The sequence below is a fragment of the Mustela nivalis genome, assembly GCF_964662115.1.
Source record: "Mustela nivalis genome assembly, chromosome: 10".
Lineage (NCBI taxonomy): Eukaryota > Metazoa > Chordata > Mammalia > Carnivora > Mustelidae > Mustela > Mustela nivalis.
Genome location: NC_139029.1, coordinates 19,220,223 through 19,234,641, shown reverse-complemented (window position 1 = coordinate 19,234,641; position 14,419 = coordinate 19,220,223). Strand labels below are relative to the sequence as shown.

General features: G+C 55.2%; 1 protein-coding gene and 1 long non-coding RNA gene across 5 annotated transcripts in view; one reads left to right on the top strand and one right to left on the bottom strand.

The window, feature by feature from the left end:
* LOC309841656 overlaps window positions 1-14,419 on the bottom strand; it is a 963,915-nt gene that overhangs the window by 285,790 nt on the left and 663,706 nt on the right. The window lies entirely within an intron of this gene.
* Window positions 741-5,389, top strand: CD164L2 (CD164 molecule like 2; the record flags this gene model as incomplete). 4 transcript variants are annotated; one of them, XM_082687622.1, is made up of 6 exons in its annotated part: window positions 741-911; window positions 1,378-1,545; window positions 1,646-1,717; window positions 2,261-2,309; window positions 4,390-4,530; window positions 4,805-5,389. In XM_082687622.1, exons 1-6 carry the CDS (start codon window positions 824-826, stop codon window positions 4,818-4,820), a joined length of 534 nt encoding a protein of 177 aa, XP_082543748.1. In that variant the 5' UTR covers window positions 741-823. The 4 variants fall into 4 exon arrangements, with proteins under 4 accessions (XP_082543748.1, XP_082543749.1, XP_082543747.1 ...); XM_082687623.1 differs by having other exon boundaries at window positions 756-911; window positions 5,080-5,389; XM_082687621.1 differs by having other exon boundaries at window positions 756-911; window positions 4,907-5,389.

Genomic DNA, 14,419 nt, shown 5'->3' with positions numbered 1-14,419 from the left:
AGGAATTGGGCCACCAGGAAGAAGAGGGGGAAGGAGGAAAAGGAGAGGCAGCAGAGAAGGGGAAAGAGAGTGGAAGTGAAAGAGAAGGGGGAAAAAGAGGGGATGCCCTCTAAGGAACCCGAGGAGAAGATACAGAGGGGGAAGGAACAAGAAGAGGCCGGTGCCAGGGCAGGAGTTGATGCGGAAGGAAGTCTGTGGACACCTCCAATTGTCCTACTAATAATGAGACCAATAACTTGGTCGGAGGGCGTGGTGGGAAGCTGAGGAGCAGAAGAGAGTAGGGTGCAAGGGGTGAAGCGAGGTGGGCGGTCAGAGTCCAGCGGCCGGGTGAAACCAGTCCCCGGGCGTGGGGCCTATTTGGGTTCACTCAACAAGGTCCGGCCTGCGGGAAAGTCACCTCGCTTCGAATCCAGATTTTGCACTGTGACCTCCGCCTACTCACTCACCTTTCCTGAGCCTTAGTTTCCTCACCTGTGAAGTAGGGATCCTAACTACCCCGCGAAGTTTTCGGGAAGCTGCTGGCGAGGACTCCCAGGACCAGGCGTTGCAACTACACCTGGATCCCGCCTCCTTTTGTCCGAGCCCCCGCCCAGATCGCGGAACCAGGCTCCGCCAGGCCGCGCCCACCACTCACGCCCCCACATGACCCCGCCCCCGACGACCGGGCCCCACCCCGACGGTGGGCCCGGCCCCGCCCCAGAATGACCCCGCCCACCTGGCCACGCCCAGGTTGCCTGGGTCTCGCTCCGCACATCCCAGCCGAACCGAGTCCGGGAGGGACGCACCACAGCAGCTCTCCGCCGACCCCGGCCCCGCCCCGCCCATGGCCGCGCCGGGACCCCGCGCCTTACGGGTCGCGCTCTGTGGCGGCTGCTGCTGCCTTCTCCTGTGTGCCCAGCTCGCTGTGGCTGGTAACGCACGGACCAGGGTCTGGTTGGAGGCCCAGCCCGGGCAGGGGCAGGCGGAACCTGCCTTCGTCCAGCCGCCGGTTCTGGAGCGGTCTGGGCTGGGGGGCGGGGGGGCTGGAGGGGACTTTTCAGAGAGTTCAGGGCTCAAGCGGTGGGTGAAGGGGGTTCTAGCCATGTGTGGAGCATCGTATATAATAGGCTCCAAGTGTTCGGAAGTGAAGGGACCCCAGGTATGTCTGGGGTAGGCAGCTCCATATCTATCAGGGAACCCCAGGTGTATGCAAAGGGAGGGGACTCTGGGTGAATGTGGGGGAGGTTGGGGTGTCTGCAACCGTGTGCTTGTGGAAACCCCAGGTACGTAGCGGGCCTTAGGGGATCCAGGTGAGTGTATGTGTGCAAAAGGGTGAGCACCACAGTAGCAGGGAAGGGCTGATGCAGCTCAGCTTCAAGGAGTTGCTCCCACTCCCAGGTAAAGGAGCTCGAGGCTTTGGGCGGGGAGCTCTGCTCCGCATGAACATCTGGCCAGCTGTCCGAGGGGCCTGCAAACAGCTCAAGCTCTGTGAGCATTGTGTGGAGGGGCACAAAGCACACAATCTCTCCGGCTGCGTGTGGGAGCAGTGCCGGCCTGAGGAGCCAGGTATGGAGGTGGGCCCTCCCCAAATCGAGTGCCCCCAGTTCAGAACCCCAGGGCCTTGGCCCCTCTCCCCAAATCTCTCCCCTATACCTTCTCCCACCAGGACACTGTGTGGCCCAAGCTGAGGTGGCCAAGGAAGGTTGCTCTGTCTATAACCGCTCGGAGTCATGTCCAGGTAAGGGGACTCCTGCTGACCTAAGCTGAGTTGGAGAGAGGGGGCTGAGGTGTCCCCAGACAGAGCCTTCCCTCCAGGAAGGAACCAGCTGCTCTCGGGGAGCAGACTATGCTCATGAACACCTGGGTCCACTTTCAGTTCTGCCTTTAGCTCATTGAGAAGTTCCTTCCTCTCTCTGGCTTATTTCCCCATTTAAAAATTGGCACAGCCAAAGGATCCAGGACAGATGTGTGGAGGGGTTGGAGAAGCGAGCTCATCTAATTTAAAACAGTGAGGACTTCAGAATCCGAATTTCAGAAGAGAATGGAGGGAGGGCTTTCTGGAGGAGGTGTCATCAAAGATGACCCTTAAAAGAAATGGAGAGAGGGCACATCTGGTGGAAGGAACTGTATGAACTGAGGCTTGAAAGTATATTAGCTGGACCTGGATCTGGAACAGGGGTCCTGATGTGAGTCAGAAGTCCAGCTGTTGGCCTGGATTGGGTTCTTGGTGGGAGTCAGGGAGTCGAAGAGGTGATTTAGTATGGATTCCCTGTCTTTCCAGCTGCCCACCACTACCCCACCTATGAACCAAAGACAGTTGCGACAGGTAGGTGCTACCAGGGAGAATGGGAGCGATGGAAGGACTAGAGGGGCCAGCAAAGACAGCTGGGCTCAGGCGCTGATAAGCCCTGTGACCTCAGCCCTGTGACTTCTCCTGTTGAGACTGTTCCCACATCTGTAAAATGCGTTGGGTAATACCTCACAGAATTGCGGCTCGGATTTTACAAGCAGGTGTAGAGAGCCTAGTTCAGTGTCTGATGCATAGAAAGAGATGAGGAAGTGATGGTTCCTGTCCCTCTCCCCAGACCAGTTCTGGGAGCTCAGGCTGACCCTCTCAGGACCTGCCCTTGGTGCTGAAGCATTTGTGGCTGGCTCAGGCCACCAGGGAGGTGTAGTTCAGTGACTACCTCACAAAGCAGGCTCCTGGCAGAGCAGAAGCAAGAACTCTGCCCCTTGGTTCCCACTGCCCCTCAGGGCCCAGAGGTCACCAGGCTTGATAGGGATGACTGCAGAGGCTTTGGTTAATTAAAGCCAGAAACTTGATCTTGGAGGCTGAATTATTGATGACTCAGCTCCTTCTGGCTGAGCCCTAGATCGGTCTTGGGCAGCTCATTTCTTCCCTCTCCTACTTTTCCCCCAGTGTCCTTCTCTGGGGCTCCCTGTGGTGTAGCGGGGACCACCCTTTGCCCTTCATATTCTCCGACCCCCTTACACAAGCTATACCCACTGAGAGGTGCAGCCAACTCCCAGCTGGGCCCCTCTCCACTGCCCCAGAATCACCTTCTGCCACCAGCCCTGCCCTGGCACCTGGCCTAGGGCCTGAAATCGAATCCCTAGTGGGAGTTGATGGCTAACGTGGCACAGGTGGGAGCCACCCAGACAGCCTGGCAACTGGGCGCTAAGATGGGCCTGGGCGGCGGCGGGGGGGCAGTGGGTAGGAGCAGAAATGTTTAATGTTTAGAGGACACTGTGTGACTGGCTCTGTCTTAACTGTGAGGTGACTTTGGGCAGGTCTGGTCCTCAGAACCCAGTTTCTCCCTCTGATGTACATCACCTAGTCTCCATTTATGTACTTGGTAGGGCATGGGCCCCCACTTCTTCCTTCTGTAAGGGCTCTGACATCGGGTGACTCCAGGGTGTCAGGACTTAGGAGTATTGAAAAGGGACAGTATCATCTGCATTTTGGCTTTGAACCCTGAGAACCAAGGCCAAAAGAAACTGAGCCAAAGGGGTCTGGAGGCCCAGCTTCTGGGTCCATCCTTACCTCACCCGGCCAGAGTGGGGTAGGGAGGCTAGAAGGGAGCTCATTGCTCTCAGGACCTTGCCGTCCTGAGCCCAGAGAGGATGTAAAAAGACATCAAGCCACAGAGTAACTGCAGCAGAGCCAGGGCTGGAGCCAAGCCCCCCCCAACCCCCGCCCCCGCCACTAGCCAGGCACTGTCCCTCCCACCGGGCACTTCCCAGCTGGCCACAGGATCTGGGCCAAACTTTTTCTTTTTTTAAAATTTAATTTAATTTTTTCAGTGTTCCAAGATTCATTGTTTATGCACCACACCCTGTGCTCCATGCAGTCCGTGCCCTCTTTAATACCCACCACAAGGCTCACCCATCCCCCAATTTCCCTCCCCTCCAAAACCCTGTTTGTTTCTCAGAGTCCACAGTCTCTCATGCTTCATCTCCCCCTCCGATTTCCCCCAATTCACTTCTCCTTTCCTTCTCCTAATGTCCTTCGTGTTATTCCTTATGCTCCGCAAGTAAGTGAAATCATATAATTGACTCTCTCGGCTTGACTTAGTTCACTCAGCATCATCTCCTCCAGTCCTGTCCATGTTGATACAAAAGTTGGGTATTCATCCTTTCTGATGGAGGCATAATACTCCATTGTACATATGGAACATATCTTCTTTATCCGTTCATCTGTTGAAGGGCACCTTGGCTCTTTCCACAGTTTGGCGGCTGTGACCATTGCTGCTATGAACATTGAGGTACAGATTGGGCCGAACTTCTGAGCCTGCTGCTTGAGGCTCCCATTGTGAGGACTGGGGCCTCCAGGAGGCCTGCGCTGGTTATCAGGGTGGGGTTGGGATCCTGGTCCACAGTGACCCGCTCTGACCTGCACCCTGCAGGTAGCCCCCCAGTTCCCGAAGCCCACAGCCCTGGCTTTGACGGGGCCAGCTTCATTGGGGGCGTCGTGCTGGTGCTGAGCCTGCAGGCAGCGGCCTTCTTCGTCTTACGCTTCCTCAAGGCCAAGGACAGCACCTACCAGACACTGTGAGTACCTGGCCAGCCAGTGGAGTCCCAGCTCCCTTCCCCCACCCCACTCTTGCCCTTTGGGTCCCTTTTAGTGCCAGTTTGCAGTCTTTTCAACAGGGTGGCCCTAAGGGTAATGTCTTCCTCCTGATGTCACCCGTGGGAACCACACCTCTCCCTCCTCAACGCATGGGGTTCCCTCTGTCCCCTGTTGGCTGGGGCCAGGACTCAGCCTGGACCTGTGTCTGAGAACGCAACTGAGCCCACTTATCTTTGTCCCTCATGCTGCCGGCAGGGAGGAGAGCCAGTAGGTGACACCCCAGGCAAGCCTTCATTTTGCAGCCCTGTGGCCACAGGCCGGAGCCTGGGACACGTGTGTGGTTTGGTTTTCCTCTAGGAAGGGGATCTGCCCTGAGGCCCCTGTGTGCCCGTGTGTGCAGTGGGGCGGGTCGCTGTGGCCTCCCTTAACGTGTGTGCTTCCAGCCACTGCCTGCCATCAGGGGGTGGGGGTCTTCGCTCAGCCGAGGCAGCACCACCGCCCTGAGTGCCCTCTCTGTCTGGCCTCCGCAGAATCTGACCCCCTTCAGGCCTGGATTCCACAGGAGAAGGAGGACGAAGAGGGTGCCCTTTGGGCCCTCTTGTAGGCACTGGGGGTGGGAAAAACTTTGGCCACCCATGTCTGGCCCCTGTGGGCTGTCAAGCAGGTTCAGTGCCTCCTGTCCCGGGCCTGGTACCTGCAGCCGAGAACATTCTTCAGCCATCTCCTGTCTTACCCATTATGTCTGCGGGCCCCCTGCCTGGCACGGGGTCTGTGCCTGCCTCTTCCCATCTGCCTGGCCTAGCACTGCCCTCAAATAAAAGAACTCTTTGCAGCACTGTGCTCCATGTCCCGCGTCTTGGGCTGTGTGTACATCTCTGGGGGGTGGGGTGAGCCATCGTCCTCTCCTTCATGAGAATTCAGCCTTGAACTGCTACTATCAACTCTCTCTCTCTCTCTCTCTCTTTTTTTTTTTTTTAAGATTTTATTTATTTATTTGACAGAGAAAGAGAGCACAAGCGTGAGCAGGGGGAGCAGCAGGCAGAAGGAGAGGGTGAAGCAGGCTCCCCTCCGAACTGGGAACCTGATTCAGGGTTCGATCTCAGGATCTTGGGATCATAACCTGAACCAAAGGCAGACACAACCAACTTAGCCACCCAGGTGCCCCAATCACCTTTTAAAACCTTTCTATTTGTTATATGTGTTTAACCCTCCCCGTGCTGTCTGGCCCTTTATAGATAAGTCTATAGAGACTCAGCAAGGTAAGTACACTTGCTCAAGATCACACAGGGGGATGGGGCAGGGCTGGGCTTGGAATCTAGGTTTTTCTGCTCCAGAATAAGCAGAAGGTCAGAATTCCCTTGCAGAGGCATTTCCAGGCTCTCTCAGTGACTAAAGTTAAGTCCCCACCCCAGTGCCTGCCAAGATGGAGATGCCCCTTGCACTCAACAGCGACTTCTGCACTACTGGCCTTCCTCACACAGGGCTTCCTGGAAAGCCCCTGCCCTCCCGTGCCCACCTCCTTCCCCACCCCCATCCAGAAGCCCTCCCTGGCTGATAACATCCCCCATGGCTGGGCACCAGCTAGAAACAGGACACGTGGCTGAGAGGGACAGTGTTATCTGATTTTATCCCATCATTGTCCAAGGAAGTAGAGGGACCAGAGAGGGTCACGGTGGCAGCGGCGAGGTCAGCCTGTGGAGCCCTGCAGCTCTGTGTGAATTGGAGGAAGAGATTTCTTAGCTCTGGCCCTGCTTTCCCATCTGTAAAGCAGGGTCACAGCAGGGTCTGACTCAGTGGCATGCGGGGCAACTCAGAGCAGGTGCACGTGCTCCGTCGGCACCCAGGTCACCGTCACCCTTCCAGCTGTGTAGCCTGCATAGCTTTCAGCTTCTGCCTCCCCCAGGTCCAGCCTCTCTGCACTCCAGCTGGATGGGCTCTGAGGGACCCGGGGCATCAGGGAGAGCCCACAAGCAGTTCCTGCTCCTCCTTGGCCTCCCAGCTCACCCGTGCCGCCACTGCCATGCAGTCCGTCTCCTCACCCCCAACATCAGAGCCCCGATCTCCGGCATCAGCCTCCCCTTTGAGCACCGCTCTCTCCATACTTGCATCTCCCTCTTGCTACCCAGCCCGTCTTGCTTTCTGTCTGTTCCAAGCCTTTGCACACACAGCTTCTCCTGCCTGGCCCCCACCCCCTTCCCCTGGCTTCGCCAGCCAGCACTTAAGTGCAGGCAGGGAGAATGCGCCTTCTTTCCAGGGCTGAGGGAGGAAATGCCCCCACCACCTTCTGGTTTTCCACTCAGTTAAGGACCTTTCTTTATCCAGGGGCACCTGGGTGGCTCAGAGTGTTAAGCCTCTGTGTTTGATTCAGGTCATGATCTCAGGGTCCTGGGATTGAGCCCCATCGAGCCCCACATCGGGCTCTCTGCTCAGCGGGGAGCCTGCTTCCCCGCACCCTCTCTCTGCCTACTTGTGATCTCTGTCTGCCAAATAAATAAATAAAGTCTTAAAAAAAATTCAAGAATAGGCAAAACTAAAAAAAAAAAATAAAAATAAAAGGACCTTTCTTTTTTTTTTATTTATTTTTATTTTTTTTTTAACATTTTTTTTTTTAAGATTTATTTATTTATTTGACAGACAGAGATCACAAGTAAGCAGAGAGGCAGACAGAGAGAGAGGAGGAAGCAGGCTCACTGCTGAGCAGAGAGCCCGATGCGGAGCTCGATCCCAGGACCCTGAGATCATGACCTGAGCCGAAAGCAGAGGCTTTAACCCACTGAGCCACCCAGGCGCCCCTAAAAGGACCTTTCTTTATCAGATATTTGTTTTTTCCAAAATAGTAAATGCCTGCAGGAAACAAAAGGTCTATACAGGAATGGATATGAAGAGTGAGGAACACTTCCCCCCCGCCCCACTCCCCAGAAATAACTAAGCTTAACAGTACGTTTCAGACCCTTTTTGTAAATTTACACCATACATACATGTGTTCCGTGTTCTTAAAACACAAAGTGGGATCAGGCTATATGTATTGTTCCACAACTCTGCCCCTTCCATTAGAGCTCGGGTTTGCCCTATGACATGCCCAGGTGGTGGTATTTTATTCGCTTATATTCTATCTGTGTTCAGTTGGGTCTGTTTCATGTCGATTTTTTTTTTTTTTAAGATTTTTTTTTTAGAGAGGGGCGCCTGTGTAGCTCAGTGGGTTAAAGTCTCTGCCTTCGGTTCAGGTCATGATCCCACTGTCCTGAGATTGAGCCCCGCATCGGGCTCTCTGCTCGGCCAGGAGCCTGCTTCCTCCTCTCTCTCTGCCTGCCTCTCTGCTTACTTGTGATCTCTCTCTGTCTGTCAAATAAATAAATAAAACCTTTAAAAAAAAAAAGATTTTTTTTTTTTTTTTTTAGAGAGCACACGCAGAGGGAGAGGTGGAGGGAGCAGGGAGAAGCAGACTCTCCACTGAGTGGGGACTCCCATGCAGGGCTCAATACCCAGGACCCCCAGATCATGACCTGAGCTAAAGTCACACACTCAACGTACTGAGGCACCCAGGAGCCCCCATGTTAATTACTATAAAGAGCACATGACAATTTTTTTTAAATTAAGTAACCTCTATGCCCAACATGGGGCTCCAGCTCACAAGGCCAAGATCAGGAGTCACATGAGTCACACCAACTGAGCCAGCCAGGTGCCCCATTCAAAAAAAAAAATTATTATAAGTAACACATGCTGGGGCTCCTGGGTAGCTCAGTCAGTTAAGCATCCAACTCTTGCTTTTGGCTCAGGTCATGATCTCAGGGTTGTGAGATCGAGCCCCAGGTCTGGCTCTGCGCTCAGCGTGGAGTCTGCTTGAGACTCTCCCTCTCCCTCTGCCCCTCCCACTCGTGATCTCTCTTTCTCAAATAAATAAGTACATCTTTTTTTTTTTTTTTTAAATAACACATGACTAAAAAAAAAATAACACATGGTAACTAGGCTTGTCTGCAGATCTTAGCACACCTGCGGGAGAGTTTGCGGGGGAGAGATCCCTGGAATTGGAACTTCACCATCTCAGAGAGTCCCTCTCATGGATTCATCCTGTCTGGCAAACTTGGCCGTACCTTCCCCGACACCCCCTGCTACTGTAGCCCTCCCCTGCCCCACGAGTGCTGGGCCCGGCATAGAGAAGGCCTCTAGCGCAAGCTTGATGAACTAATGACCAAGTGGATGGAGGAATGAACGAACAAGCCAATGAGGCTTCCCTCCCCTTTGCTATCCCCTGAGGATTCTCTCCAGGTCAGATTACAACCCTCACATCTGGCCTGTGGTGGCTGCCTCCTCACTGGTCTCCCAGCCTCCAGGCCTGCCCCGCACAGTCGCCCACTCAGTGGCCCGCCTATATTAGCGTCTATTTCCTAGGTGCTGCTGGGGGCTCCCCAGCAGACTTGAGAGTGGGCATGAAGTCACTTTGCCAAGAGTGTGTCTGCCCAGTAGGGAGCTTCAGCCAAATCTCTGTGGCTCTGAGCACATAAGTGCCAGGTAGTGAGCAAGCCATGTCCTGTCTCTGGGCCTCAGTTTCTCCTTGTTTTTTTCATTCATTTAACCAATATTTATTGAGTGCCTGCTTTGTGCCAGGCCTATAACCCAGGGCCAGGAATGACTACATGCCAGACTGTGTACGAACCAGAGGCCACACACAGACCACACCCAGCAGGACTCGTGGAGTGCAGTAGGTACCCAGTAAATGGTAGTCATGGCCGTAACCCTTGACAAAGACTGGGGAGGGGCCCCCGGAGGAGATGACGGTAGGGCTGGACCTCTACAGACAGTTGGGGCTTCACAGGGAAAAACAGAGAGGAGGGCATCCCACATGGAGGGCACAGAACAAGTGAAGGGGCAAAGGCGGAAAACCCTATGTGACTCCAAAGGTCTGGAGAGATAGCTGCAGAGACCCAGAAGCCAGGACCAGAAGTTAGGACTCCATCCTGGCCTCCGGGGCTGAGGGAGGAAATGCCTCTAGCAGCTGCTGGCTCTAGCCTGGGTCGGGTGTCTCTGGGGAGGGACAATGGGCAGGAGTCTTGCTTCATGTTCTCCCACCAGCCTGGCCCCTTTATAAACTGACACCAGCAAGATGGGGCTACTGTGGACCCCATTCTCCCTTTATATTCTTGCTTGGGAAGCCGGCCTGCCTAAGGACCCAGGGCCACCCCAGCTGCCCAGGTAGCAGCCTAGGATGTCCTCCCCACCAACTGTCACTCTTTCCCTGGGTGTCCTGCTCCCACCCAGGTGCATTAGCCTCAAGGAGCAAGGTGGGAGTTTGATCATCTGGGCTCTGCGCTGTAAATTTATGCAAATAGATGCAAATAGTGCAAACTCTTGACCCTTGGCAGCTCTGGAGGCAAGGGTCCTGACAGCTGGAATCTGGGAGATGGAAAGAGAACCACATATCAGGAGGAAATAAGCCCACTCCCCCCTGCCCAAGCTGGGGCCGCCCGGCCCTGCATCTTCCTGCAGAACCCAGGAGCTGGAAGCCAGCAAAACTGTCTTCCAGTTGTCCTGGAGCCCCAGGAAGTCATGGAGAGAAAAGGGCTCCAGGCCCTTAAGCTAAGGGATCCTGGGAAGCAGGCAGGGACCTGGAGTGAAATGAGGCAGGGGACGCAGCAATTACTGTCTCTGCTGAGAGGCCATGACCAAGGGGCAAGGAACCCAGTGTGTGCCCGGCCCCAGGCTGGGCTCCCAGCACCCCAGGGTTGGCTCTGTGAGGTAGCTGGTTTTCTCCCCATTTTGCCGGGTGGGGAAAGTCAGGTCTGGAGACGATGTGCTGGGCGGTCATGATCTCAGAGCCAGTAAGGAGCCACTTCTGGCTCTGTGTCCCTCATTGCCCTGGGCACAGGGTGGGACTTAAGACACCTGGGCCTCTGGCCTTTTGGGGAAACATGGACCACCTGGCAAGATGGGCCCTGGGGTGAGCCTGGTGAGTGGGTGGGACCATGGCCATCCTCTGCTCTCTTTGTTTTCTGTCCCCAGGACTAGAGAGGGCTGTCTCCGCTTGGCTGCTGTTGAATGAGCCACTGTGATTGCCCCCTACCCCCAGGGAGCATGGAAGGCTAGAGAAGTGGGGAGGGTGAGGAGAGAGGTCTGGTGTGTGGGCCTTGGAAGTACTCAGACCTCAGAGCCAACACTCTGCCTTTTCCTCTGGTTCACAGAGCCAGGAACACGGCCTCAGGCAGTGCTGGTGCTGGGTAGTGGTGGGCCACCAGACGTGGCCCAGCCCTCTGAAGAGAGTTTCTTCAGGGGCCCAGTGGAGTCGCAAGAGCTCCCGGGGTCCCACCCTTGGCCTGTTCCATTGCCTGCAGGGTGAGGGTTGGGGACTGCCTTGGCAATTCCTGTCAGCTCACCTCCCCTTCCATAAGCCCCAGAAGCTGTCAGGAGTTGCTGAGCGGGCCTGCCACATTGAGTGGCTGGTGCTCTCTGAGCCAATGGAGGGCAGAGCCCCCCCAGCTTTTTGTGACGAAGACCCCAAAGAGGGCCGCTGGCTGGTGAGAGTGTCTGGAGGCTCAAAGGGCTCCAGGCCAGGCCCAGTGGGCGCTTTTCCCTTGGCCTCTAGGGGGAGCCAGAGCCCACTGGAGAGGCTGCCCTCCTCCGCGGCCCCTGCACGACCAACTATTACTGAGCCCCCAGAGGGTCTGAAGAAGTCTGAGAAGGCTTCTTAGAAGCAATGCTGTTTGAAAGGGCCTTGAATGCTGAGTAGAAGTTCTCTAGATAGATGGGGGTGCTGAAGGGCATTCCAGTTAGCCAGAAAGACAAACACACAGGGAGGCAGGAGAGGCCAAGAGGGTTTGAAGAGATCCTGTGAATGGACTGGTACAGGTCAAGCATGGATTTAGGGCCTCCGCAGAGGCCAGTTCATGGAGGGCACCGGATGGCTGACTGAGGAACGCGGGAGGCAATGGAGAGCCATGGAAGCATCATAAGCAGAGGGCGACGAAGTCAGACTTCTATTTTAGGAAAAAGACTCAGGTTGCACTGTGGAAGGTGGTCTGCAGCCCGGATGGGGTAGAGTCAGGGACGCAGGTTAGGAGGACCACAGGGGTCCGGGCCACGGTGGAAGGAGAGGCCCTTAGACTGAAGGATATTGAGGAGAGAAACTCTGTAGTTTCTGGGTGGTTCTCTGCAGCGCCTGGATGGTTAAGTGGGTTAAGCCTTTGCCTTTAGCTCAGGTCATGATCTCAAGGTCCTGGGATTGAGCCCCATACCAGGCTCTCTGCTCAGCAGGGAGCCTGCTTCCCCCTCTCCCTCTGCCTGCCTCTCTGCCTACTTGTGATTTCTGTTAAATAAATAAATAAAATCTTAAAAAAAATAAAAAAAGAAAGAAAGAAAGAAACTCTGTAGGGCCTGGGGACTGCTTGGCTTGCGGCGGGAGGTGGGGAGCATCAGGATAAGGCTGGGACGTGAGCATGGGACTCTGGAGTGACTTCTCTGCTATAAGATCTTGATTTTCCTAGTAACTCAAAGCAGGTTGTTTTGAAACGACTCCCAGCAGGACTGACCATCCTCCAAGGGCAGGCCCGACTTTTCTCTCATGTTAGTCACCCAGACTCACATGTTATCAACAAGCTCCCAATCCAAAGAGGGGGCAGGTGTCTGTCCACCCCTCCCAGTGAACCCGCTCTCCAGGGCCACTGCTCCCTGCTTCTCTTCGTCTCCTGCCCAGCCTGGAAAACTGGCAACACAAATTGCTGTGTTGGTTGGCCTTCTCTGCCTCCCTAAGTGTTCCAGAAGTAACAGGATGATTCTGCTCTTGGTCCTACAAAGCAGGTTTTGGGAGCCAGGAGTCTAAATTCTGGCTGGGGAATGAGAATTTGCACCAGTTCACTCTGCAGGGTAAGTTCCCAGCAGGGCCCCTGGAGCCTGGGGGTACTGGGGAGGGCATTTTGCTGATACTCTGGGATCTGAGGATTCCTCTGTCCCTGCCTCCTCCTTCCCCCCAGGGACCTGGGAGCTGCAGGGGGAGCTGGAGGACTTTATTGGCAACCACACTTTTGCTCACAATGAGGCCTCCTGCCTCCCTGGGGAGTCAGATCGCTTCCAGCTGGTGGGGGCAAGTTCTCAGAGGGCACAGCAGGCACGTGACCCTAAGGTGGCTCAGAGCAGGAGAAGAAGGGGAGGGAGAGGAGGGAGTCTGGATCCTTTCCCAGTGCTACCATGGCCTCCATAAATGACCCAGGGCAATTTCTTCCCCTCTGTGGGCCTCAGTCTCCTCATCTGAGAAATGGCAATCATGAGACAGAATGGTGCAGGAGTGAACACGTTGGGCTCAGGAGGCAAAAGTTCTGAGTTTGAATACGGCTCTTTCACTTACTACTAACCATGTGACCTTGGCCAAATGCCTTCCGAAAAGTCAGTTTCCTCCCCTGCAAAACGGGCAAGGAAGCGAGGAGGGAGGCTGTGGGACCCATCTGAGGCCCTGCTGAGTGTCTGTGTTATCTGCTTCGGAAGAGGAACCGGGAAAGGGTTTTTTGGTTTTGGGTGTGTGTAAGTGTGTGCGTTTTCATCAGAGAAACAGTGACTGTTGAGAGACTTCCAAGAGGGAAGTGGTTATGAGGAGGCGCCTCAGGATGCCGCTTGCTGGGGGCAGGCACTGGGAAGTCCCTCCCTGCTTTGTCCCACCTGACCCTGCAGAGTTGTTCAGGCTGCTGGTGGGAGCTGGGGATTTGGGGAGGGGACAAGGCGGGGGTCAGGGGAAGGAGCTAGTGGCTTTGGAGCCACAGTCCTGAGTTCAAGTGCCTGTAACCCTGTGACTGGCCAAGTGATCTGGGGAAAAACCTCTGGCTCCGAAGAGCTGCTGTTTTCTCCCAGGGCCTGCTAACACCCACCTCATGGTTGCTCTGAGACCCCTGTGAGAGCATCTCTTTAAGGGTGCCTGCATGGCGTCCCACTCCAGGATGACTCCACCCCCTCCTGGCCGGCCGGGGGGGCTTCCTGAGCTTCCATAATGTGGAAGTGGGAAGCCCTTTACCACCCATGATGCAAGCAAGAGCAAGGGTGCTGTGATTGTCCGTGGTGCCGGGTGGGGCGGATCGAGCCACCAGTCCAGTTTCTCGGAGGTCACCGCCCCCAAGTATGGCACCGACTGGGCCTCAGGCCAGGGCGTGGGCCACCCTTACCGCAAGGTTCACGTGATGCTCACCAGGATAACCTGGCAGCAGGTCCCCTTATCTCTCCCATCCCCTTATCTCTCCTGTACAGCTTCCGGACCCTCAGCTACCCTCCCCATTGCTAACTGCCTCTGCTCACCTGTCCTCATTTAAAAATAAAATCACTTTGGGGTGCCTGGGTGGCTCAGTGGGTTGGGCCACTGCCTTTGGCTCAGGTCATGATCTCAGGGTCCTGGGCTCAAGCCCCGCATCAGGCTCCTTGCTCAGTGGGAAGCCTGCTTCTTTCTCTGCCTCTGCCTGCCTCTCTGCCTGCTTGTGCTCTCTCAATCTCTCTCTCTGTCAAATAAATAAATAAATAAAATCTTAAAAAAAAAATCACTTTAACGCTTTCCTGAATTGTAGGACTCTTCTGGCTACTGGGAAAAAACCCAGAAGGGCAGAGCAGAGACACAGGGTTCAGCTCCATTCAAGGAAGACCTTCCTTCCAGTCAGGAAGATGGAAGGGTTGGCCTCGTAAGGTAGTGAGGCTTCCACCCCTGGAGGTATGCAAGCCAAGGTCAGAGGAGCATGTAGTGGAGGGGTTGGAAGGATTCAAGCATCCACTGACAGCCCCCAGTGCCCTCCAGGTCCTACAGGTGGATGGTTTTGTGGGGACACCTGCACAGCATCTCACCCTGTTAACCCATGTCTGGGCCTTCCAAGTCATCTGTTTTCCACACCTGCCTCTCTTGTGAGCCAAGTC